The sequence below is a fragment of the Colossoma macropomum genome, unplaced genomic scaffold (assembly GCF_904425465.1).
Source record: "Colossoma macropomum unplaced genomic scaffold, Colossoma_macropomum, whole genome shotgun sequence".
NCBI classification, from domain to species: Eukaryota; Metazoa; Chordata; class Actinopteri; order Characiformes; family Serrasalmidae; genus Colossoma; species Colossoma macropomum.
The window spans coordinates 47,525,312-47,552,690 of record NW_023494792.1 but is presented as its reverse complement, the minus strand read 5'-3'; the positions used below and the strand labels follow the sequence as shown (position 1 = coordinate 47,552,690).

Genomic DNA, 27,379 nt, shown 5'->3' with positions numbered 1-27,379 from the left:
GCACTAGATGTCCATCACTCCAGCGGTCTTTCTTGATCAGGTCGCATCTGGTGGAATGGGCCTTTGAAGTCAGCAGCATCCCTTGTTCCATTCATTTTAGCATCATGAGTTCCTCACACACTGCCTTGGTTTTCCTGGAAACAAACAAACAAACACAATCTACTATCCTGCTCATGTGCAATCGGCTATAAATACACTCCCACAGCACCTATTGTTATTTTAATCAGTCCACTTCTGTGGGGGTAGCAGAAAACTGAGTTACTTTCTGGATAGGCCTAAATAGTACACGGGCCGCTTTGGGGATAATAGCCCCACTCACTGACTTGGGCTGAGTTCTCCCTAAATTGCCGCTCACTGCTTTGAGCGACACCAATTTTACTGCTCATCACATCCTCAATAGATGCACAATCAGAATAGCCACCATGCAGTAATGTGTTTCATCAATGTGCTGAGTATACTGACTTTCTGGATCATTCTCAGTGCCAGGTTGACCTCTTCTGCCAGGCAGTCTACTTGCTTATTGTTCAAGCTTTCTCCTTTGACTACTACTGTAGCTGTTTCTGTGACAGTCTGATCAAGACCAGCTTGATCAGAACTGCCTTCACTGTTGCTGGAAAGACCCTCAAAAACACTGAAGCTGATGATTTCTCTTGCGCAAGGGAGGGTTCCCTTGTTTTGCCTTTGTATTAACATGGTTCAGTAACCCATTGCCTTTTCTTGCAGTCTCTTTCACTTTTAGAGTTATAGAGTGATAGTGTTGTTGCACTATTCTTACAAAAGTGTGCCACTGTCTAAACACCTGAACCCCTCAGGGTCCTTTTTCTTTACACATTTGCTTACAACCATAAAACATTGCTCCTGACTCCTTCCTGATTCTGCTGGAAGCCCATACTTTCTACACAATTTCTCCTTTTTTTCTTTTTTTTTTTCTTTTTTTTTTTAAACACAATTTATCTAACATCTGTCATAAGTCTCCCTCAAATGCATCTCTATCAGCATACTGAGACTCAGCTGTAGATATTAAATTGGACTGGGAAAACCCCACATGTTTAGGTAAACAGGAAAAAACTCCTGCATGTTTAACTCGGGAACATTGGCCCACAGAATTAAACTGTGAACTACCCCCTTTTGTTGGACCCATGAATGCCGTCGTGCCAACTCATCGCTACCGAGGTATTGCGCAACTCAAACTTGATAGGACTTATGCGACTTAATTTACTGCCTACAACTAAACACAAAACACAAGACAAAACACAAACTGACTCTCTTCTGTTTGGCAGTTAAGTTCTTTTTTCTAAGGTCTCACTCACCAGTTTGCTGCACTCAATAGACCTGATCCTGCCTTTGTCGCCATTGTCGTAAATCTTTATCTTTGCCATGGAAGAGCCTCTTGAGACCAGGATTTGCAGGACTGATGATTTTATTCAAAGAGTGCTCTGTCCATCTCTGCCACCAACACCCAGTCTGAAAACCGCAGCTTAATACAGAACTTTATATGTTGTCCACTTCTCCACCCTCAGAACCCTTGGTACCGTTGTATAACTGAAGTCAGAGTTCTCAGAGCCTTAGATCCTGTCGTAAAAGGACACAGGCAATTTGTCATAAAAGCAATTTGCTGTTATTGTTCACACCATGACAACAGAACATAGTTGACTTCTTTAAAAGAACCCTTCAGCATTAACACTGCTTAACAAAGAATAACAACTAAAACAAGGGCAAAAGAGCAGAAAACTAGAAAATAAAACAATTCCCAATACATATTTGTTAGGACTTGTTGTTGATTAATTGTTGGAAACTCCAGTTTTTCACTTAATTTACTCTGACTTTACGTTTCATTATGCAAGTAGAATATCTTTTGTCTAATCCAGGGGTGCAGAACTCCGGTCCTGGAGGGCCGGTGTCCAGCACAGATTGGAGGTTTCCTTTTTCAAACACACCAATTTAACCTGGCAATTAACAGATAAGTGTAATCAGTTGTGTTGGAGCAGGCAAATCACCAAACTGACACCGGCCCTCCAGGAATGGAGTTCTCTGCAATATGATTTTTATGACGTACATTTTTATGTGCTTATTTAAAAAGTGCAGAACAGAAGGACTTTCACTGAGTGAAAAGAAATAAATGTGTATATTTGAAGGTTTTTAAGAATTTCAGTCCTTATCATGTAAATAAGATCAGCACACACACTGGCCTTCAGAGCTGTGGTTCGAAGGGCACTAGCAAAGATTTAGCTTGTAGTGTCAAGTAGATCACTAGTTTGTGTGTGTTTGTCCACTCTCCTGCTCTGTTGCATGCTAACGCAGGAAAAAGCTTTGAGGGAGAGCCCTCAAGAGCAGATAACATCCATATCCAAAATCTAACAATGTTGGGGTGTTCTTTTTCACTTTCACTTTTTTTTCTTTGTTGCCATTGCATGCATTTAATAGTATTAACTAGCATTAAGTTGCTGTGAATGATTTGCTTGATTTCACAATTTGAAACCTTTAATCTCTGTTTTAATTAATGATATTGTTATTGTTATTATTCTAATGATGATAGAACTGCTTTGTGTGCTGAATTTTTTGGGAACACTCTCCCAAAAGATGTCGTGTCAGCTTCAGATGGCATCATGTGAATTAAAATAGCATCCGATACATAATTTACCATGGATCCAGTGCTGAGGAGTTATGTAAGGCTTTCTTGAACGGTGTAGATGAAGACAGATGTTAACTTTGCTGGAGCTGAAGGCGACCAAGGACTATTTTGCCTCTGGCTTTTCTGTTTCCTTCACTTTCTCTTTCTTCCGCTCTTCCTCCTTTGTTGTCTCTCTTCCTTTTTTGTTCTCCATGTTCCCCTTTTCCCTCTGTTTCTCTTTTCTTCTTTTCTTATCTCTCCCATTTTCTATGTGTGTGCTTTGTGCCACTGCATACTCCTGCAGTCTTTGTGACCTTCATACTGTATTGGAACTGTTCCCTTGTTTTTTTTGTGCGCAGCCCAGTGCAGCGTTCATGCTAGATATGCTGCCATGTGGTCACTTATCATCCGTCGGCTGTTTGTAGGACTGTAGCTGGCGGGATGGGTCTCCTGAGGAATAATGCTTAGTCACACAATAAGACTGCCGTCCTGGGTGTCGATTGCTTAGCATAGTGCAAGCTCAGCTGGAGCTAGTGTAGCGGAAGGTTCGTCCTCTCCCTTGCTTTCTCTCTCTCTCTCTCTCTCTCTCTCTCTCTCTCTCTGTCTCTCTGTCTCTCTCTCTTCTCTCTCCTCTCTCTCCTGCTCTTTCTCTCTCTTATACATTTCTCTCTTTCTTGCTTTCTCTCTTCTCTTGCTGCTCTCTCTTCTGCTTCTCTCTCTCTCTCTCTCTCTCTCTTTTCCACTCTCGCTCTCTCTTCTGCCGCTCTCCCTTTCTCTCTTCTCCCTACCTCTCCTCTCACTTCTTAAAGCTGCCTTACTAGCTTTCTGCTGCTGCTGTTGCTAAAAATATCCTTTCCCTTTACCCCATCTCTCTCTCTCTCTCTCTCTCTCTCTTTCTTTCTTTCTATCTCTCTCTCTCTCTCTCTCTCTCTCTCTCTCTCTCTCTTCCCCCCTCTCTCTCTTTCTCTTTCTCTTTCCACCTCCCCCACCCCTCTCGGAACGGGACGAGCTAGGATGTCACTCATGGCCTGCAGAGTTCCTGGGCTTCAGCAGTGAGCGGGGAGCTGCTCTCTCGTCCCTGCGCCTCTCTCCCTGACTCTCTGTGTGCGTGTGGGTTTCGGGGTATGGCGGCCGAAGGGAGATGCTCCTGTGCTGCTGGTGGTGCTTGAGGCCGGAGAGGGTGGAGTTAGAGCGCAGGGTGGAGAGGGTGTTGAGCATCGACGCGGCGCAGAATGATCAATGGGACAGAGGCGTGCACTGCACCCAGAGGTGTGCTGCAAAGCCATGTGCTTACACTGCACTCGCGCTCTTCAGAGGAGTTGGAGGGAGGAAGAGAGAGGGGCTTGGAGCATTTTCTGATCATGGAGCATGCACAGTTTCATGTTTATGTTTGTGCTTGATTGTTTGGATAGCTTGGGAAACTATAGGATATGTAAAGTTTCCACTTATGCTTATCCAGGGTAATTGTAGGATGTTTTTTTTTAATTAAGAAATTAGTAGTACATTTTGGTGCTTTTTGATGCTTGTATTTATGCCTGCTTGTGTGTAAGGGTTGTCTGGTCAAGTAAAGGATAGGGTGATGTTTGTGTTTTTGCTTGCTTGCTTAATTCCTGTCCTGGACGGCTAGTGTCCTGCACATTTTGATGATTTCTCTGCCCAAACACTCCTGAATCAATTCATCAGTTAATTTCCAGGTTTATTGGGTGTGTTTTAGCATGGAAATCACCAAGGACCAGAGTTAAAGAATGCTATAGTATAGTATAAAAGTTTTTATTTCTTTATCTGACTGTAGTTACAGAGCATGCTTGATTTGATATTTATGCTTGCTTCAGTGTGAGAATAGATTAGTGAAGTGTAAGACATTAGAACTTTGCGTTTTTCTTGTCTAGTTTAACCAAGTTAAAAATAGTGAGATTTTTTTATTGCAGAAGTACATGTAGTATGATTTTTGGTAGACTTTGTGTTTGTAATGCTGTAGCTTCTCTATGGACCTTGTTCACTATATGTGATACCTTGTGCTCATTTGGATTCTTCAGGTGCTTCACTTCCTCTAATTGAATTCCTTGTCCTTCTATTTCTCTCTCGCTCTGTTTCTTTCTTTCACTGCAGTGTGAAAAACTCTAGCTATAGCCTTCTGTCCTACCCCCCTTATAACAGCTACGAATACTCAGACCAGAGTAGGCATAGTGAGAAAGAAGGCCTGTGTGGCCTCTCCAATTTGGGCAACACCTGCTTCATGAACTCCGCTACACAGGTAGGACCTGCTTTAGATTTTTTTTTTACCTTTTACTAATAGACATGTTTCCAGTGTGGTGAAGAAGAAGTAAATATTGTTATTTGTCATTTACATCTGTGCATAGGCTGTTTTGTATTTGCATATTAAAGTAACCAATTAGCATGAGCCCTGTTACTTTTCTAATCAGGAAAATGAATGTTAAGTCTTGCCGAATGTGAATTCAGTTCCTCCGTAAACCTGTTTTCGCATTTAATGTATTAGGCTTTTAAAACATGTATCACAGTATTAGCTGTGAGACATTGGACAGAATGCTGCCTTTTATTCTGTAGACTTTAAAACTAGGGAGATTGTAGAATATGTACTAAGCAGAGATGAGCAGAATACTGTGAAAAGCATTGATGGCTGAATACTGAATACAGTAATATATTCCATTGCAATGCATCAGCAATGATATTCATGTTCAGAATACATTTTGAATAAATTTAGAATATGTTGCAATAAGGCACATGGGGGAAAAAATCTGTTGTTTTATTTAATTTATGCTTTTTCTCATTGTTACTGTTTGGCAGTTTTTTCATGTACTCTTAATATTCTTTTCATGTACTTTTAATATGTGTCCTGAAAAATTCACTTATCATTTAAAAGAAGTTGCAGAATTCTCATTTTATTTTTTGCTCTCATCACCGGCTTTAGTCCGCTGTTACACCCACAGTCTCACAATCCTATAACCCTCTGAGAGAGATTGGTGCCTGTCTCATAAAATAAGTAAACATTTCACCATATCACAATAACAAAATCTTGCAATTTGACTGTAAAGTAGGTAAATATGTGTTTTTCGACTAAATACATTTGTAACATAAAATCCAGTACAACAGTACAAGTGACAACCAGTACAATGATCAGTTTGATCATTCCTCAGAACAGTTCAGTAACACTGACATTAATAACTGGCTCGTCACATTGATTTATCAGTCCACTCGGGCTTTACAGCAACTGAAAGACTAAAGTGTTTGCTAAGAAGTCATTTGTTAAATTTCTCCTTATATTGCACATTGCATGTCATACACTGTGTTCATAAAATTGTTAATAAACAAGCATTGATGGTGTTTGAAGATTCCACTTTTTTAGAAGTTAGTACTAGAAGTATTCTCTTAAAATGTAAAAAGAACTGTATTCATAGTACTGCCTTTCAAAATGTAACATGGACTGAATACAGATAAATACAAATACACTGAACGGTTCTGTTACATTCCAGTCTAAAGTTACATCGCAATCCTGGTCCTAATCTATGGAAACCAGTGATTTCAGTGAAACAAATGCCTCTGCACCAACCTACAGGAAGCACCCTGATGCTCTGTAGAACCACGTGTTGTGGTTGCACTCACAGTAGTCAGTCTAATTAGGAAAAAATGGGTACCACAGCTACTTTGTGCATTCATAAAAATCCATAAAATGTGTATTTTTGTGTGACTGCATTTAATCTTCTCTACCAGCCCACCAGTCTAATCTCTTTCTCACTCTAGCCTTTGTTTGTGTCCTGCAGTGTTTAAGCAGTATTCCTCCACTCACTGAGTACTTTCTGAAGGACAAATACCAGGATGAACTGAATGAGGATAACCCTTTAGGAATGAAAGGCGAGATTGCCAAGGCTTACGCTGAGCTCATCAAGCAACTCTGGTCTGGCAAATACAGCTACGTCACCCCTAGACCTTTCAAGGTAAATGTTGGATAATTGAAGAAATGTTTTTATTATTTTGTATAGCAAATTTTTATTGCTAAAAAATGGTATTACTACTTAGTCTTCAAAGGTTTTGTGGTTATTCAACCAGTTCTGTCTCTATGTTTGTTCACCACAGACCCAAGTGGGGCGCTTTGCTCCTCAGTTCTCAGGCTACCAGCAGCAGGACTCCCACGAGCTGCTGGCCTTTCTCTTGGACGGCCTTCATGAGGACTTGAACCGCATCAGGAAAAAGCCCTACATTCAGCTCAAAGATGCCGAAGGCCGGCCAGACAAGGTATCGTACAGTGCTCATCTGCTTCTAGGAGTTAAATGCTCTTCAGAATCACGTGTGATATTTTTTTTTGTAAGTAACTGCAAAACTTTGAATTAATTAGCTTCATTGTTTACATGCAGACACAGTGTCTTCCTAAAATTGACTTAGATCACTGATACATAAACATTTTGTTGATTTGAGTGTTCACCCTGCTTTGAATCACACATTTTAACTCAGCAAGGGCTTGTTAATTTGCCTGTTAATAGGATCAAGTGTGGTAGAGTAGGAAAAACACCAAAACATGCAGGAGAAGGTTATTCTAGCCCTAGGGCTGGGAACCACTGACCTGGAGTATGAGTATGCCATATAAGAGTTGTACAACCCCATTTCCAAACAAATTGGGACGCTGTGCAAAATGTAAATAAAAACAGAGTGCAGTGATGTGCAAAATCCTATATTTGAAAATAGTACAAAGACAACATATCACATGTTGAAACAGAGAAATTTTATTGTTTTTAAAAAAGATATGCCCATTTTGAATATGATGCCAGGAACACATTTCAGAAAAGCTGGGACAGGGGCATGTTTACCACTGTAACAACACTCTGTAAGTGTTTGGGGACTGAGGAAACCAGTTGCTGTAGTTTTCAAAGTGAAATGTTTTCCTATTCTTGATTGACATAGGATTTCAGCTGCTCAACAGTTTGGTGTCTCCTTTATTGTATTTCTTGTTTCATAATGCGCCAAATGTTTTCAATGGGCTGACAGGTATGGAGCCATGCTGTTGTAATATGTGTAGAATGTGGTTTGACATGGTGGACTTGGTGAAATAAGCAAGGCTTTCTCTAATAAAGACATTGCCTGGATTGCAGCATGTGTTGCTCCAAAACCTGTATCTATAGTTCAGCATTAATGGTGCCTTCACAGACCATGTCATGAGCACTAATGCACTCACATACCATCACGGATGCTGGCTTTTGAACTGTGTGCGAATACCAAGTCAGATTGCCAATTTCCTTTCAGCCCGGAGGACACTGCGTCCAAGAATTTCAAATTGTGAATTGTGGGACCTCACAACACCTTTTTTTGTTTTTTTTTTTTCCTTTGCCTCAGTCCATCTTAAAAAAGCTTGGGCCCAGAGAAGTTGACAGCGTTTCTGGAGAGTTTTATTGCTGCATTCATGGATGCAGCAATGAGTTGTGTTCACAGACAGTGTGGTTCCTGAGCCCATGCAGTGATTTCCACTACAGAATTGTGTCTGTAATGCAGTGCTGCCTGAGGGCCCAAAGATCACAGCCAGCCAATATTGTTTCTTCCAGATTCTCTGAGTCTTTTAATGATATTATGTACTATAGATGATTAAATTCTCAAGTTCTTTGCTATTGAAGTTGAGAAATGTTTTTTTTCTTGAGTTGTTGCACTATTTTCCAGCACAGTCTTTCACAGAGTGGTGAACCTTTCCCAATCTTTACTTCTGAAAGGTTCAGCCCCTCTGGGATGCTATTTTTATACCCAGTCATGTTACTGACCTCTTGCCAATTAACCTAACTTTACCAGTCTATTTTTGCCCCTGTCCCAACTTTTTTGAAACATGTTGCTGGCATCAAATTTCAGTTTCAACATTTGATATGTTGTCGTTGTACTGTTTTCAGTTAAATACAGAGTTTAAATGATTTGCATTTTGTTTTATTTACATTTTGCACAGTGTCCCAACTTTTTTGGAAATGGGGTTGTACATTGCACAAATAGCAAAAGTTTTAGTGTTGGTAGTTTAATTATCACAGTTTAGTTATTGTGTGCACAGTCCTGCTGATCATAAGCAGTAGCTAAGCTAAGTGTTCCACCCTCAGGTAGTAGCAGAGGAGGCTTGGGAGAACCACATCAAGAGGAACGACTCCATTATAGTGGACATTTTCCATGGCCTCTTCAAGTCCACCCTAGTCTGCCCTGTGTGCTCTAAGGTCTCTGTAACGTTTGACCCTTTCTGCTACCTAACTCTTCCTCTTCCCATGAAGAAGGAACGGACGCTGGAGGTCTACCTGGTGCGGCTGGACCCCCTTGCCAAACCCACACAGGTAGGCATACATAACACAGAATCATGGCTCCGCAGCCAGACTTAACACATCTTATATTCTTCTCTGGCACTTCAGTTGTCACTATAGTGTGTATAACTGCACTTTATGTCCAGGAATTTATAGACACTTGATCATCAGGGTTTCTTCTGAAATCAAGGGCATTAATAGGGAGTTTGTCCCCTGTTTGCTACAGTAACAGTTTTGCTTTGAGGATTTGTTGAGGATTTCGGCCACAAGAGCATTAGTGAAGTCAGATATTGATGTTGGATGGCTAGTTCTGGATCACAAACTCCACTCCAACTCCAAAGGTGCTCCATCAATTCAGAGAATGCAGTTCTGCTGCTCCACTTCCCAGTGCTGGGTGGATTTATACTCCTCTAGGTGACATTTGGCATAGGCATTGTGACCAGGTTTGTGTGCAGTTACTCCAAAGCATCGCATTTGATTGCTAGTGTTTTCTTATGTTTTGGTTGTATTGGATCTTAGTGTACAGTGCCCTGCAACGGGGAGGGGGCATTGGCAGTAAACATTGTTTTTTCACCGCAGTAAGAAAAAATCCATACCATCACAGCCCTAGGACCAATATTTCTGGAAGGCACTGTAGCTTTCAATTTAGGACATCACAAGATTCTAATCACTGTCTCAAAAACTAGATAGGCCTGTGAGGCACAGTTTTAGATTGGTTTAAATCATATTTAATGAATAGAGTGTTTTTGGTTTCACTGGGAAATCATTCATGCAAAAATGATAACAATTCTTGTGGAGTCTCACAAGGTTCAATTTTAGGGCCTGTGCTTTTCTCTGCATACATATTAACTCTAGGTGAGGTCATCAGGAAACATGATAGCTATGCTGTTTTTTTTGTTTGTTTTTTTTTCTGGAAAGGTATAATTGATGACATACAATTGTACTTTTCAGTTTCGGCTGAAAATCAAGACTCTGTTGACAAGCGTACCAGTTGTGTCAGATACTGGATGTCACCCTCAGTGGATGGCACAAATTTTTGTACTGTTAAATCAAGAAAAAGCTGAAATGCTGATCCTTTTTACTAAAATTTAGAGAAAGCCGCTTTGTCAGAAACTAGACACTTTCGCTTGGTATACTAACCCTGAAGTACGAAACCTGGGTGTGATTCTGTGCTCTGTTTTGTGCTGCATGTAAATGCAGTGAGTAGAGTAGCTTTTTATGCTTTAAGGAATAGTGCTAAAGTTCAACCAGAGCAATGTCTATCACAGAGCAATGCAGAGAATCTTATTCATGCATTTGTTAGAAGCAGAGTCTGTCGGTCATGCTCTTTTTACCGGGCTTGCTAAAAACAATACAGCCTCTACAGCATGTACAAAATGCAGCAGCATGGATCTGAACAAAAATTAATTCTGCAAATACCTTCCATAAAAAGCAGAAAATGTAGAGAGGCCTCTTTTTGTTATGCTTTTAAACTGTGGAATTTTTTATTAGGCAGTCAAGCTTGGTACATGCTTTAAATAAACATTTGAAAAAATATCTCTTTAGCTCCTAAAATTTCTACCTTTATTTTTGTAATTGTCTTTTTGATTTGATGTATGTCATAACTTCATATGATTTTAAGTTAATACATTTGCATTATTTTTGTCCACTTATGTTGCTGTTACCGGAATAATAGAAGAAAATCAAATTCAGCTTTAATTTCTTCTAATACTGTTAAACTTTGTCACGTGTCTGTAATGCACTTTGAGTTGACATCAGTATGAAAAGTGCTCTGTACATAGTTTTTTCATTCATTAGTTAGAAGAGGTGTCTATAAATTTTTGTACACATAGTATAAGGGTTGCATTCTGAAAGAGCCTCATGCCTTGCAAGTGAAAACAGACAAGCTAAAGGAGAGGTTATACCACTGTCCAATGTCATTTGTACTGTGTGTTTCTATTGCAGTATAAGCTGACTGTGCCCAAAGTGGGCTACATTTCTGACCTCTGCGCTTCTCTGTCTGCACTGTCTGGAGTACCTGCTGAAAAGGTAAACAGTCAAATGTTTTTTCAAACACTTAATCAGCATTAAGAGGCTACTGGGATATTACTGCACTGAACTTCTTCCCTTTGCTGTTCTATACAGATGATTGTCACAGACATCTACAACCACCGGTTCCATAGAATCTTTGCCACTAATGAGAACCTGAGCAGTATAATGGAAAGGGATGATATATATGTGTGAGTATTATGAATACTTGAAGTGATGAAAATGTCTTATTTGCCGATCACTTGGTAATAAAAATATGTAGATGTTAATGTGTTAAATTTCTCCTGAAGCACAACTGATACATATATACATCCCTGTTACTCCTGCTGGGTAGGTTCGAGGTGGCGGTAAACCGGCTAGAGGATACAGACCACGTGGTGATCCCTGTGCACCTACGAGAGAAATACAAGCAGTCAGGTTATAACCACACCAGCACCCTACTGTTTGGCCAGCCCTTCCTCATAACCGTCCCTCGCACTCTCAGTGAAGAGAAGTTCTACAACCTGCTGCTCCTCCGCCTGTGGTATGCGTCCCCTCTCCTACCCTCTTTACCCTCACTGTCTAGCCCTTCTCTTTTTCTCCCCTTTCCACAGCCTTGATTTTTTTCATTTAAATAAATATTTAATTATATTATTGTACTTTTATCTTATCAATTTTATTATTTTTTTATATATACACTTATTCCAAATTTGATGCATTGATGATACATTCCTAAAAAGTTGGGACACAGAAAGTGTAAGACTGGGAACTCTGTGGAATGATCAGAAACACCCGTTTTGAAACTACAAACTGCTGAACTGATGTAAACTGATGAATAGGCAACAGAGGATGCTCTCATTTGAAGGTATAAAAGAACAACGTTTCTCAATGCACGATTGCAAGAAGTTTACCATCTACAGTCTATAACATTATTACAAGATTCATAGAATCCGGGAAAAAAGGGTGAGGCCGAAAACCTATATTGAATAGCTGTGACCTTTGACACCCTCAGACGGCACTGCATTAAAAACCAACATGCTTATGTAATGATTATAACCACATGGGCTTGGGAATACTTAGAAAAACCCTTGTCTGTAAACAAAGGTTGTCGCTGCATCTACAAAAGCAAGTTAAGACTCTACTATGCAAAGCCACATTCAGAAACGCCGCTGACTTCTCTGATCTAAAGCTCATCTGAGATGAACCGACACAAAGTAGAAACGTGCTGTGGTTTGAGTTCACCTTTTAAATTTGTATTTTTTTTTGGAAATAATGGATTGTGTTTCGGTCGAAGAGTAAAAGGACCATCCTGCTTATTATCAATGCAAAGTACAAAAGCCTGTGTCTGTCATGGGGTGGGGGTGTGTTAGTGCCAGTGGTAACTTGCACATCTGTGAAGGCACCATTAATATTGAGATGTACATAAATGTTTTTGAGGAACGTATGCTGCCATCTAGATGATGTCTTTTTTTAGGGAAGTCCCTACTTGTTTCAGCAAGCCACATGTTTAGTTGCACGTTAGAACATGTAAGAGAGTGCAGGTGCTGGACTAGCCTACCTGTTTCCCATTGAAGATGTGTGGTGCATTATGAAGCACAATATATGACAAAGGAGATCAAGGAAGACTTTCATAACTGCAAAAATTGGTGTTCTCAGTTGCCAGACATCAAAAGGAAAGGTGATGTAACACAATGGTAAACATGCCCCTCTCCCAACTTTTTTGCAAGTGTTGCAGGCATCAAATTTAGAATAAGCGTGTATATATACCAAAAAAGAGTAAAATTAATTTGTTGACATATTTCATATCTTTGCATGGTTTTTAATTGAATAGAGGTGGATTTGCAAATCATTAATGCCTGTTTAGTTTAGCTGCCTATTTCTATTAAAATAATAGCGTTATGGGAGAAGAAGATGCAGAGTACATAAAACCACACAACCTTTATAAAGTCTAAGGAAATGTAATATATGGGTGTTTTTAAACTAATACATTCTCACTGTTTTAAATGGGATTATTGAATGTCAAAGCAGACTGCAGGTAAAGGTTTTGTGGTCTACACTGACAAAGTGTTTGTTCTGTGCTATGTTTGCAGTCGCTTTGTGCGCTCAGCCCTGGAAGAGGAGGAGTCTGATGAGACACATTCATCCAAGCAGCATGCCATCAATGGCAATGCCACCAATGGTATACTGGAGGAGGGCTCGCCCAGTAAGCATGCTGTCTGACTGCATCTGTTAACCTTGCAGCCTTGTGTCCATGAAAAGCACGTTCAGCTGTTTTCAGTACCGGGAAGTGCAGTGTGGGCACCTCAGCCAAATAAGCATACCTACCTCACTTTATTCACAGAGTGCATTAGATTCCTCCCAGTAGAGTTTTTACAGAAGGATGCTCTGCATTCTTACAGAAGCAGCCATCACTCTTTAATTTTATTTATGTAAAAAAAATTTGAGTGGTGGCTCCACAAAGAAAACAGCAGGCTTATTTCCTTGAACATGATTAACTCTGCTGGTATTCTTAAATTCCTGACTGTGGCTAGCCAGTACAAAATAATAACTGGAATATTAAATTAAGGTCTCAACAAAGTAAATTCTTCTGCTGATAAGCACCCTGGATGCATATTTCCGCCAGTTCATGCAACTGCTTTTTGTAAACCCAGGCGCTCTGTTTCATTATTTCGTCCATGTGCCTTGTGCCAAATGCTTTAATTCACATGAACAGAAACATTCTGGCTTGATAACAGTGAAGGTCCTCTGTGGCAGTAGGCGCAAAAATAGAGAATTTTCAGTGTGCAACAAGTAAAAGGGGCAAGCCAGCCAAAATGAAAAATGTAACTATTGCTACATCTCTTGTAAACATGCCTGCTCGCCTCCTACAGTGGTGCTGCAGTGGACCCCAGAGTGAGATTTTCTGGTTGAAAGACTGGGAAAACCCCCTTCTAATGATGAATCTTGAAGGTGGGAGGAACTTTTGAAAAACAAGCTCTTTGTGGCAGAAACCTGCGGGCAGGCTGTTAGAAAGTTTTTTTCCCTCTAGCTGGCTAATGCAGAAGGAATTCAGATAGCTACCCATACTGCTAGGAAGTCCAATATCATGCCTTATGTATTTATAAACCTCTACATGAGTGGTACATCAGTGGCTATGTTAGCAGTCAGGCTTTCTTTATTACCGTCAGGGGGATTCCTCTGATGGTTGTATGACATACTTGCGCAATGCATGCTGAATATTATAATGAGACAAAGTTGAGTTTGAGCAATATAATGCTGTGCTACAGGATATTACATATCTTGAGAAATAACATTAAATGTTTGTTTTAGGCCTGAATGGCTGTGGCATAGTTACATGAAGTGTTAACTGAATCTGATCAGTCTTTCTGTCTGACATTTTAAGATTACAAAACATGGCATAATGGCTTCTGAGATATGACTTAATTGTTTGGACTGCAATGTACTAACAAGGCATGTACCAGTGGTATGAATACAAGCAGAAAAATGTAAAAACAAATTTTGCAAATTTTTTACAGAATATACTTGAAACTGGCCCTGTTTATAGAATAATACCTCCAATTTCAGGTGAAATGGAGACTGATGAGCAGGATGATGAGTCTAGTCAGGACCAGGAACTTCCTTCTGAAAATGACAACAGCCAATCAGAGGATTCGGTGGGCGGGGACAATGATCTGGAGAATGGAGTTGGCCCAGAGAACTTGACCAAAGGCCAGCAGCTCACAGGCCACAAAAAGCGACTTTTCACATTCCAGTTCAACAACATGGGCAAGACTGACTTGAGTTTCATTAAAGAGGAGCCACGACAAATACGATTTGATGAGGGACACCTTCGACTCAGTGGTACGACACTTTCAAAACTTTGTTCGTTGTTTGAGAGGTCTTTATTCTCCTCAAACCAGAGATAACGTGGACCCCATTTACACCTGGTCATTTAATGCGTCTATAGTGTCAAGATTATATCCCGATAGATTATCCACATAAAAAAGCATGTCTAAATGCACCTAAGACTTCGTTAAAATCCTGTTGCTCAGACCACTTCAGGAGGTTGTCCGAGATGCATTTTAGCCAGATGTAAATGCATTTACATTTAAGAACCAAAACCACTCCAAATACAGTGACAGTGCCTCACCCTGCATTTCTGCATATGGGGAAGAGTCTGCCTCCTGGTATGCCACCACTATACAGAGGCATTGCTGCTCATTCCGTTCAGCACCTGATGCAAGTTTCTCCTATGAGTTTCATTCAGTAGCCTTCATTAGCCAGAGCTGGTTAAAATGAAGTGCCAGTTTGGTTAATCTTTACTTCACCTGATGTTATTTACTGTTTCATTATGATGCATTACGTTTTAATGCACATGGTCCATGTCTGTGAAGGCTAATACAGAAGGCTAATTAATTTAATCTGCTATCATCTTGTACACATTGTTGTAAAGCTGGTGTAAGGGTATTTTTAACACCATGTAAAACCTTGATTTTCGAGGCAGCAGCAATCTTTTGAATAGAACAGGAAAATCAAGAAACAATACAGGTGCTTGGTTGTTGATATTACATCTGGTGCGTACAGCAGTATTGCAATCTGACTAACTGGAGATGTGTCTAATTACCAAGTGTAAGTGTATGTGGTTAAAATCTTATGAGATTGCAGTCCAGGTACAAGTCACATGAAACGAGTCCTAGTTACAGGATCAATCGGACTGAGAGAATACATGCGTTTCCAGTGACTTCAGTTATTTTTCTTCAACATGGGACAACAAAGTGTTTCATTTTATAGGCCAAAGTGTTTGTGGTCACATACTTTATTCTTCATTTCTGTTAATCTCTCCCCCACAGACAGATCCTATCTCTCCTTAGACTGGGAACCAGAGATTAAGAAGAAGTACTTTGACGAAAGTGTAGCTGAAGTAAGATTGAATTCATTTTTTATTTTCTGCTACCACCATCTTGAATGTGTTTATATTGTTCATGACCCTACTCTCATTCTCCTGCTCCAGGACTTTGATAAGCATGAAAGCATGGAATACAAACCTCAAAAAAAGGCCTTCTTCAAACTGAAGGACTGCATTGAACTGTTCACTACCAAAGAGAAGTTAGGAGCCGAGGACCCATGGTGAGTCTAGGAGTCCCCTGCTTTTCTCTTTCTAAATTTTCCCATTAATTGTGAGAAAAATCAGTTAATTTTAAAGGGCATTTACTCATATGTGTATGTGTGGTGTTTTTTTGGTGTTTTATGCTATCTCAGTTCTGCCTTTGAAGTCTTAATCATGCTGGAATCAGCTATTGTTAGTACAAAAACAAACGCTTTCTAACAGCCTGTAGTGATGTTTCTAGTGATGTTGAATTCCTTTGTGACTACCCTAGTCAAACAAAATAAAATGAATAAATACGCCTTGACAAGACTTCGAATATATATGCTCGTCATGTGTTTTATACACTATGTATTTTAACTGTCCTCAGGATTTTACCTGTGGATATAAATAAATGACCAGTCTCGTTTGCACCTGTGTGTGATCCCCAGGTACTGTCCCAGCTGCAAGCAGCACCAACAGGCCACTAAGAAGTTGGACTTGTGGTCTCTGCCTCCAGTATTGGTGGTCCATCTTAAACGCTTCTCCTATAGCCGCTACATGAGGGACAAACTAGACTCTTTGGTGGACTTTCCACTGCGGTAATGTTCATGTTTTTTCTTTTGTTTTGTTTTTTTCTTTTTTTTGGGGGGGGATAAAATGTGTATTACAGGATGCTCATCTTTTAAACGCACATAAAACACACCCTTTTAAACACACATAATAAAAGCCATTGGGTGTTTGTGGTATTTGATAGAGATTAGACTGGTAAAATGCTGTAGCATTCCTTTATGTAGATGACAATCCTGTATGTTGTGTGTGTGTATATATTTAGTTTAGCAAATTTTAAATGAGAAGTTACGTTGTATTACCTGGGAGAGTGTAGTAAAGAGTTTACAAGTAGGGCTGTGTTCAAAATATGGAATGGCAATATACCGTGGGTACAATGTAAGCAGTATGCGTATTAATACAGTGATGGCTGTATTGAAATTTTTCAGTTTATTTTACACAGCATGTGTTTGCATTTGTGAAGTAGATACTACTTTCAAGATTGTGACATTTACATCCAACGTTTAGCACTTTCAGAATGAAATTTAGTTAGATATTAAGATATAGTTAATTTTTTTAATGTTGACTATTGCAGAAGCACAGGTCATTCCAAACAAATGTATTTAAGTATTTGGCACACAAGGACCTAATCAGCAGGTTTTTCTTTGCCACAGTGGCAGAACAAGCTGTATAATTTTCTTATATTTTTCATCACACTGCTGATGTCAAGAAAAATGTTTTAGCAAAAAAGCAGCAGAAACAGAAAGTTTGGTGGTGTGCTAATTTGACGTGATATTTAGTATGATATATGAAGTTTCTGTAGGCCTAAAAGAGAGAAAGTGGAATAGAGCAGTAGGGCTAGAAAGACATTTTATCTATGTCACCAAATGGAAAGCCTTTAGAGTGAGACTTAACTGGACAACAAAGCTGAAAACCAGACTGTCTGGTCCAAAATAGGGACACCTGGCAACTCTGTGACACTGATAAGTTTATAGCCACAGACTTCCTCGCACACACGAATAGATGCCCAAATACTGACTATTATTGTGCTGCTGCCTTTGTGAGTAAATTTTCTTGTGTTTTTTTTTTAAACCGTTAAAATTAATGAAAAGGTCAGTGTCATTCTCCTCAATCCTACTTATTTGTTCATTATCACTTTTGTAAACTTCACTTTACTTTTCGTTTTGTAAACATACCGAAGGTATATTAAGGCATTTTTCATTGTATCGTATCGTATTGTGGCGCTTGTACATATGGTGGTACACACTGTATCATGAAGTTGCTGACAAAACCCAGCTGTATTTACAATAGGCAATATAATAGTATCTTGTTGATCTGCAGTGATCTGGACATGTCAGAGTTCCTTATTAACCCCAACGCTGGTCCATGCCGCTATGATCTCATTGCTGTTTCCAACCACTACGGAGGCATGGGAGGAGGACACTGTGAGTGCTCTCACACACATGCACACATAATAACACATGACCATCAGCATCCACTCTGATTCAGCTATATAAACACTAAAATCTGCTGCGATTGCCAGATACGGCCTATGCCAAGAACAAGGACGATGGCAAGTGGTACAACTTCGATGACAGCATCGTGTCTCCGGTCAGCGAGGATCAGATTGTGGTGAGACATTTTTTACGTTTAGCTTCCTCAACTGCACTCTTTACTTAATTAGTCCTTCAGAAATGGGGCCAGATCGCAACAAAACCAAAAGTTCTGTTAGTGTGTCATCCTTGTGTGTGATTGGTTGGAGATTGTAGAATGTTCTACGCATTTGGACTGTTCTAGAATGTTCAGTGTTCTCCCCCATTCTAACCCTAGAGTGTTCTCCTGAATTCACACTGTTGTAGGATGTTCTTGCCCATTTACACGATTCCAAAGTTTTCTCACCCATTCACGTGGTTCTAGAATTTTCTCCTCCTGTTTTCAACATTCTAGAATTTTCTCCCACTTTCACACTTTCCTAGAATGTTCAGTTTCACCCTATACATTCTTTTCTAGAATGCTCAGTGCTCTCACTTATTCACACTGTCTAGAATGTTCTCCCCCCCTTCACAATGTTCTTGACCTCTCTTCCCATTCACTCTGTTCTTCTATGTTCTCTATGAACGCTGTTCCTCTTGTTCTAGAATGGTCTCCTTGTTCACATTGTTCTAGAATGTTCTTCCCAATATGCATTTTTCTAAAATAGGGGTTCTCAACCTTTTCCACCCCAAGACCCATCTGTGTATAACTACAAAACATAGCGGCCCACAGGAAAACTAATTTTTTTTCTTCTCTTAAATGCTGACACTGAAAACCTGAGAATTAGGGCCTGAAAAAATTGGTTCGGGCGTTCTAGTTGTCAGTAGGTTTATAAAATTTGCAGCTATATTAAAAACATAAAATACGTTTAAAAAAAACACCACCACCACATGACTGTAGTGATGTTAAAAAGGGCGAAAAGAAAAAAAGTAGAAATCTATGAGGTTTCGCGTTTTTCGCGTTTTCACTGAAAATACTCCACTGGCTTCCCAACAGAGTAATTGTTTGGTTTCGTGAAGTCTCTTTAGTTTTGAGGGTTTTTGTGGTTTATTTGAAACCACACTCTACTCACCGAGCTTTTGGATTAGTGTCGTCACAATCAACAGTAATGATGAAACTTGATATCTGCTTCCTTATCGTTGCTTTAGCAATATGAGTTTAACCACTCAGGTTGCTGATGCTCGGCCAAACAATCTGAGTTGAAATCAAATGCATATCTTCGTTTTTATTTTATGTCTATCGTTTTTCAACAGCAGCTTATTCTGAGAGTCTGCAAGAGTCATTAAAACAGTTGTTATGGTGACTGTACGGTGCTGACGTGCCTCTAGAAGAAAAGTAAAGCCAGCTCTACTGATGAATTCCCTCGTTTGATCACAGAACAGCGTTTCAATCAGCGGTAAACTGAACCAGGGTTCGTTTACAAGCGGACTGAGATCCGTGATTTCTGCTGGACCGGTTCAGCTGTTTGTTGCAGACCCGAATACAGATGGAGTGTTCACACATGTCAAAATGAAGCAAACTAAAGAAAAAGGGTGTGATAAGTCCTCACCAAACAAAGCACCCTGAGAAACTTCTCTGTTAGCTGTCTGCATTGCACGCCCACAACCGCGGCTGCGTTGTCTCAGACTGATGACGTTTAACTAGCCCACAACAGCGACATTTTTATTTGTACGTCTCTATTAATACTTATATTGGTTATAATGTGAAAATGTTTCACTTACTGATTTTTAATCATTAAGTTGATCATTTTCCCACTTATGTTTTTATGACTTACCCCTGCGAACAGGCCTGGTGGTCTGTGGCCCATAGTTTGTCCCCCTTTCACATTGTTCTAGAACGTTCTCTGTTCACACTGTTCTAGAATGTTCTTCCCAATTTCCATTGTTTAGAATATTCACTGTTCTCCCCATATACACTTCTAGAATGTTCTCCCTTGGTCACACTGTTCTAAAATGTTCTTCCCAATTCATATTATTCTAGAATATTCACTGTTCTCCTTATGTACACTTCTAGAATGTTCTCCCTTGCTCACACTGTTCTAAAATGTTCTTTCCAAATCGCATTGTTCTAGAATATTCACTGTTCTTCCCAATTCACATGTTCACAACATGTCCAGTGGTTCACACTGGTTTGTTTGCTTGTTTGGTGGGGAATGCTGAGTCAGTATATCATAGCCCTAAAAAACTGCAGTGACTGTTCTTATTGGACCGTCCTTTTGGTCCAGTGTTTACGTTTGTTTTAGTGTGAGAAACACTCAAATTCCAAAATGAAAATTCCTCAGTGCAGTTTAACTCCATTGAGATTTTGTGTGTGTGTGTGTTTGTGTTTTTTTTGGCAGTCCAAAGCAGCGTACGTCCTGTTCTACCAGCGTCAGGACACAGTAAAGGGTACAGGCTACTTTGCCCTAGACCGCGAGGACACGGAGGAGCAGGAGAGCACCTCGGCACAAGGGGCCAATGCCCAGAGTGATGAAGACGAGGAGGAGGATGAGGAGGACCTAAATGACAACGAGCAGGACGAAGAGCTAGAGGCTAATCACGACATCACCATGAACACCAACTGAGTTGGGACAAACGTGGGGCAGCGGGTGGTGGGGGTCATCCGAAGCCATATGGTGAGCAAGCGGTCCAGAGAATCCAGTCCAGAGCCTTCGTCCTCCGCTTCTGCAGTGCCTGCAAGTGCCACGCATCAGACTGGAACGTCCAATCAGGGCCTTGTTTTAATGGCCAACATAGCAGGTTGATTTTCCCCCCTCTCTCTCCTCCTCCCATTTTTCCATGTGGCTTTCTCCCTTCAGCCACACCTCAGCCAAATATAGATGTCCGGAGCCCTGATGGTGAAAAAGGATAAGCTTGTGAATCGGATTTATGGAAATGTCGAAACACACATCTGGAGAATGTTCGGCAGTGTCACTCCTCAGATTTCCCTCGTGGTAGTTTTTTTTTTTTTAAATATATATATATATATTGCAAGAGAGTGCAAGAGAGATGCATTTATAAGTAGTGCTTTACTTTTATCATTGTTTTTGCCTTGTACATAATTTTGGATGGACAGTGAACCTCTGGGTTTTAAGGATATTGGACTGTTTTGTTGCACAATCACTCCATTTGTTTTTATAGCTAATATTAGTGCCACGCATACTGCAAAGTTTACGGTCCCCAGTGTCCCCTCTATCAGCTGCTTACGTAACTGCCTTTTAAGCAGTGGCAATTGCATCGACAGGCAAATTCTCTCGAATCAGAAGAGCACTAATATGTGTTGTACAAACTATAGTGCGAGTTCAGCTTCTGTATGCTTGGTTACAGATTTTTAGGGTAACTTAAGCCTGGCATAAAACGGTCTCTTGACCCCTTGACTTTCAGCTACATCAGAAAGCAATGCGTTCGTTAAAGGCGCAACCTAGCCCATAGCTTTAGCGTAGCTTCAGGATCTAAGCCTCATTCTTCACACCTCGTTCATCATAGAGGCTTATTTTAATGAGATTATGAACTTTCTGGTGATGCAATAGATTGTTCGTCTTTTGTCTCCATCACCTCAGCCTTAAATCTAATCTCAGACTGTTGCCTTTACTTTGCACAATTATTACGCTGTCTGTCTGCGTTTCCCCTAACACACACCCAAAACGCACACTAGCACCTAACACACATTCACGCATGCGCACAAACTCAATTGTTCATCATGCTCACTCTCTACCTTAAGCCCTACAAACACAGAGGCACTGACTGACTACTGTAATCAGACAGAAATGAGCCAGTTCTCCCAGATTGGCAAAGAATGTATTTGACTGAGGTTTGTTCGCCTGCAGTTGGATATTTGGATTGATGCCTTCCTTTAAGTGTAGTGGATGAGAAGTGAGTTGCTTCCTCTTTTTTTGTTGAATGTGTTTTTGGGTTTGTGGGGAGGGTAGTCAGATCATTTCATTGCCTTTTATATTAGCGATATAAAAAACAGGGATACTGCTGTATGTGTCTTCTGTCAGGGGTGGGGGGGAGTGGGCACAGGGATAATCAGACTGAGTGAGACTGATTGCATAGGCTTTATAAATACTGTATATAAGAGTTCACTCTGTGAGTGCACATTTGATAAATTTATTTATTTATATGTAATCAAACCAGTGTATTTAAGACCACAGGACGACAGAATAAGTATGATAGAGGGCTTCGTTCCAGCCATCTAAAAGTGTCTGGGCTTTAGGTGTGCTTAAGGATCACCTGGAGTTTTCTTCCTTTTCCTAAAGGTTCATTAGGACATCCTTGCATGAAGAAGGGGGTTTCAGCGTTTGGCTGCACTTGAGTTCACTTGGGTTTACATTTGAAATGTGCATGTGTATTTATATACAGACTTCAATAAAGTTGTGTAAAGCCTTTGGTGGTTGTCTTTCTTTTGTGCTGCACAAAAAAAGTATTAAAAAAAAAAGAAAAAGTATAGTTTGGAGAGGTTTCTGTCCAGCAACATGGGATACATAGATAAATGCAAATGATGTGAAAGCAGGTTCTTCATTGCAGATTTGGATACTTAGCTATGTATTTTTTTCAGATATTTTTGGGCAGCAGGCTTTGCATTGTAATGATTTTCGTTTGTGCTGATTTTATAAAAACTTTCACTTCATGTTTGTCATTTTCATATAATAACTATTACATACAGAATATTATAGAATGTTATGAATATTTGTAAAAGTTAACATCTGTGCAGCTGAACAAATGAGCATTGTGTTACAGAAGAAGTTACACTGTAATACACTAAGGAGGTTTGTTGGTTTATAAATTGTTTATAAATATATAAGTATAAATTGTGTAGTGTCCACTGTGGTTAATGGGAGCTACAGCTGTAGGGGGGAAAAAAACATTAGCATGTCTGGTTGTGCTGGTTTTGATGGCCCTGAATCTCCTACCAGACGAGAATGGCTGGAAGAGGGGGTGTCCAGGATGAAAGGGGTCAGCTGTTTGCCTGCGCGCCTTATCACCCTGCTGTTGTAAATGTCCTGAAGTGTGGCAGACTATATCCAATGGTCCTCTCCGCTGTCCTGATTATGTGCTGGAGTTTGGCTCCATGGTGGTACCCAGGAACTTGAGTGATTCCACAGTGGAAACTATAGAGCCACTGATGTTCAGGGGGCTTTGAGGGCATCTCTAAAGTCTTTTGCTTGTTCAGCAGCAGCTTCATCAATGTTGGCCATTAGGCCCACCTCAGTGGTGTTGACTAGAAACTTGAGGATCTTAGCTGGCTCCTTGGAGATGCAGTCGTTGTGAGAGCACACAACCTTGTGGAACTCCAGTACTATGGTGGTGAGATCTGAGCAGAAGTCTACAAACAGACCTCTAGCGTCGGTTCCAGGACTGTCGAGATATTATAGCATGAAGTGCAGTTGACTGTGTTATCAACAGACATGTTGGCTCTGTATGGAAACAGCAGAGGATCCAGCAGAGGGTTTATAAGGGCCTTTAGGTGGGCTAGGACCAGGCATTCAAGGACCCTCATAACTACAGAGGTCAAAGCTACTGACCTGTAGTCATTTAGTACAGTAATGTCTTTTTTTTGGATACTGGAATAATGGTAGATGTTTTGAAGGATGTGGGAACAGAGCAAAGTTCCAGTGATTTGTTGAAGATGTTTGTGAAAATTGGTGCTAGCTGATCAAAGCAGTGCTTTAGGGTGGATGGAGAGACTAAGTCTGGCCCCAGAGCGTTCCTCATCTTCTCTCTACTGAGAAGCCTGTGCTCATCGATGATGAGGTGAGCAGGGGTCAGAGGTGAGAGGAGACTGGGCAAGAAAGGCTGAAGATTGTCCTTGAAAATCTGTAGCAGAGCTCATTGAGGTCATTGGTAGTGGCCGTTCAGGAGAAGGAGTGTTTTTCTCACCTTGTAGTTGATGATCTCTTAGAGGCCTTTCCGAACTAGCGACAATGTGGCTTTTCAGCTTTTTGAGTAGTTTTTCTTTGCTGCTTTAATTACTTTCTTCAGCTTGTATTTGGCGTCTTTTCAGCTGAAAATCACATTTTATCAAAGCTATACTTCACCTGTGCTGTAGTCGAAATGCAGTTTCCACTACAGCACAGGTCAGTATGAATTCCAAGCTGGTTTATGCTGGCCTGATGTTGGTTTAACCAGTCACCCAGCACGGTCATGCTGGTTGACTAGCGTACCAGTGTGGGGGAAAAAAAAAAACACATGCTGGTTTTGATGGTGACCAGCCATGCTGTCACCTCTTCAAAACAGTCCAGTTTGTGGATTCAAAGCAGCCCTCATTATCTAATGATCAGTCTTTGTTGAGCTGAATCAGGCTACTGCAAGAAAACCCAAGAATGTGCTGTGCAGGTGGATTTATTGCTTTTTTTGTTCTTTCCCAAACACCGCTTTATTTTGCTGTTTACATTTGTGGGTTTGTCCAAGTTTTATTTGAAAATGTCCCAATGCTGCCATCTTCTGGTAGAAAACTGTTGTGACAGCAGCACTTGGAAGGTATTTTGAAGCGTAGGCCTATAATTTCTTATTGCCACACAAAATACCTGCTTCCATATTCATTTCATAATTCTTCTAAAAATATTTCCATTATTCATTTTCATCTATCTAATCTTTTGAATTGATGTACTGTTATACAAGCATGTAGAATCAACTTCCACTGTAAGCAGCCTATGATCTGTGCTTTTTCACACAGGTGACAGTCATGTGGTGTTGTGTATTTCACAATTTTAAGGCCATGACAGCTTTAAGACACAACCTAAAATGATAAAATATAATGTGATGATATGAAACCATATTTTAAAAACCTACCTTCTTCATTTGTATACTGTTTTGTCTTTTTTAGCCCACCAGAAACATTGAACTCCCCTTTTGACTTCATCCTGGTATTCATGAAACCGCTCTTGAGTTTGATTAGCAGTGGCTATAGGGGCATTCTCCCCTTGAAAGATGGGAACAACATAAGGGTGCACCTTTTTGCACCTGGTGCTTTAAAATGGCCTCATGTTCTTTAGTTGTTACACGACCATGCAGGAGATGACTGATAACGCAACAGATCCACCACCATGTTTAACACTGTCAGCATACACTGTATGTGTGGTTCAGAGGCATGCTTTAGCTTTTCTGATGGAGGAGTAAGGAGGAAAGATGACTCACTCTTCAGACCGCTTGTGGCTTGGGGTCCAGGTTTTAAGACCTGTACACCACATCACAGATCTTTGTGCATTTTTTCTTGGGTCAGAGAAGTTTCTGGACAGTAGCCTGGTCATAAATTCAAGCTCATCATTTACTGTTTTGTTTGAAGGTCACTACAAAGTGCTGATTCAGTTCTGTGGTATTTTTGCTTTAAGGAAGGCTAGTGTTATTCTGTTTAGCAACAGTCATGCTACCTGTGGGCCTGCCCCCTGCTGTGTTCTCTGTAGATGCAGTCTGTCCATATCACCTGTGCAGCTGACATGATAAATCTGATGTAATGTACTTCAGAGAAGCATTTTTTGATACTGACACAAAATACTGAGTGACAGAACATAATTATCTGTTTATTGATCCTATTAACACACTTAAAATACACTTAAAACTCCAAACCAGATTGGGCCCAGATATTCTGTTAGAAGGACCAGTTACATACTTTTGTCTGTACAGGTCAGTTTTTATTACTTATCATATTCAATCTAGTCTTTTGGTCATATTAGACTTCAGAAAATTAAGAAAACAATAGAAAATCACATTTTGATTGTGTATAGAAATGTGTAAATTACTTAATAATAATAATAATAATAATAATAATAATAATTAGTACTGACCATGCAAATTAAAACTATATATGATCATACCAAGTTCTGTGCCATTTTTCCTCATCATACTAAATGTAGCACGGTCATTTGGGATTTTGATTGATTTGACGGTTAACAGAACAAATTTACATTGGCCGCGTCCAAAATCACATCTTATACTATGCATACTATACACACTGTAGTAATATCTGTACTATTAATGGTGGTGCACATGCTATTTAGTATGATCAGCGCTCCAACTGTCAAAAATTGTCAAGGGGGGGTGGCAGGGGGTAGCAGCTGTACCTACTTAGAGCAGATTTTTCGGATGTCTCGTACAGTGATTAGGATGTCAGCTCTTTGTAATTCTACAGGCAAAATGCTGACTCTGATAAGAACTCACATAAACTACATTCATCCAAAGGGGATGGAAAGCGGGAAAGGCCGTTTTTAGAGGAATGATGTTTGTCTCTTTTCAGCCTTGAATCCTCCCTCAAACCGAGCCCTTTGTACGATAGTTTGCGGTTTGGACGCAGCCAAATTGTTCCATACTGTCATGCGTCACAATCACTGCACCCAACTGATCCACCAATGAGCGCACTGACCACGCCCTCTTTCTCGGCGTTCCGCCCACATCGCTGCCAGACGTTCCCGCGAATTTCGTGTCTTTAGTGTTGGAGCGGTAAGGACACGCGCTCCGTCTTAGGAACCGTCTGAAAGCGTAAAAGAGCGCTTTAGAGCGAACATGTTTCTCGCGCAGCGTGTTTATCTTCTACCTGTACTTATTTCCTTTAACAGGACACATTTTATGGCACTGAAAGCCTGTTAGGCTTTAACAGTACTGAGACGAGGGGTCTCGCGCAGTAAGTAGCTACGTTAGATATTTGCTCTGCTAAAGCTCATATTCTGCTCTCGTTAACTGTTTTACATGTGATGAGGCTACATGTTCTTGTGTGTTGGTACCTCTGGCCTTGTTTTCTTAATGCTGGTCTGATGCTGGATGGTCTGGGCAGTTAATGGTGGGTGGGTTGGCGCCTCCAGCTAGCTTTTAAAGGGGAATTCAACCGATTTTTCAAAAATTTTGCATAGTTCCGTCGTTGCGAAGGAAAGTCGTTCAGAATGGTCTGGTGTGAAATGGTTCATTGTAGCGGCTCAGATGCCTTTACAGTGGTGGTGATAGGAACCAGAGGTCGTCATGTCTAGCTATTTTATTTACTGCCCAAAACCACCAGTGAACCCACATGTATGAACCGCCATGAATGGATTAAAATAAACAAGACGTTTTAAGCCAAAATTTAGTAAAGGTACCGTACAATGTCTCTGGAATCAAGCAACCATTATGTGGAATAACTTTCTGTGAGGAAGCAATTAGAGGTATTAAACTCCTCAGACGTCTGGTTCCCATCACCACCTCTGTGAATAATTCTGACTAAATTTATCTAGAACGGACCATTTCACACCAAACCTCTCTGAGTGACTTTGTTTACATCTGTACCACTTCAGTTATGTAGAAATTCGGCGGAGTTCCCCTTTAACTCGTGATCAGGAGGCTACACGGTGCCACTCTTGCACTTCTCCGTTCGTGTGCTGCTGTGTTCTCTCTCAGCGATGTG

General features: G+C 40.4%; 1 protein-coding gene across 7 annotated transcripts in view; it reads left to right on the top strand.

Annotated features, from left to right (window-relative positions):
- LOC118812395 (ubiquitin carboxyl-terminal hydrolase 15-like) overlaps positions 1-22,252 on the top strand; it is a 34,031-nt gene extending 11,779 nt beyond the window's left edge. For 4 of the 7 annotated variants that reach the window (XM_036577382.1, XM_036577380.1, XM_036577384.1 and 1 more), the window contains 15 exons: positions 4,721-4,865; positions 6,391-6,564; positions 6,704-6,862; positions 8,692-8,916; positions 10,828-10,911; positions 11,008-11,102; positions 11,246-11,434; positions 12,981-13,093; positions 14,455-14,730; positions 15,720-15,790; positions 15,881-15,996; positions 16,405-16,554; positions 17,843-17,946; positions 18,045-18,133; positions 20,373-22,252. In XM_036577382.1, coding sequence (XP_036433275.1) covers positions 4,721-4,865; positions 6,391-6,564; positions 6,704-6,862; positions 8,692-8,916; positions 10,828-10,911; positions 11,008-11,102; positions 11,246-11,434; positions 12,981-13,093; positions 14,455-14,730; positions 15,720-15,790; positions 15,881-15,996; positions 16,405-16,554; positions 17,843-17,946; positions 18,045-18,133; positions 20,373-20,597 — 2,215 coding nt within the window. In that variant the 3' untranslated portion in view covers positions 20,598-22,252. Of the gene's footprint in view, positions 1-3,534; positions 3,881-4,720; positions 4,866-6,390; positions 6,565-6,703; positions 6,863-8,691; positions 8,917-10,827; positions 10,912-11,007; positions 11,103-11,245; positions 11,435-12,980; positions 13,094-14,272; positions 14,354-14,454; positions 14,731-15,719; positions 15,791-15,880; positions 15,997-16,404; positions 16,555-17,842; positions 17,947-18,044; positions 18,134-20,372 lie in introns of those variants that run through there. The other 3 variants (XM_036577386.1, XM_036577381.1, XM_036577387.1) reach the window with 3 other exon arrangements.
- The last annotated feature ends 5,127 nt before the right edge of the window (positions 22,253-27,379 follow it).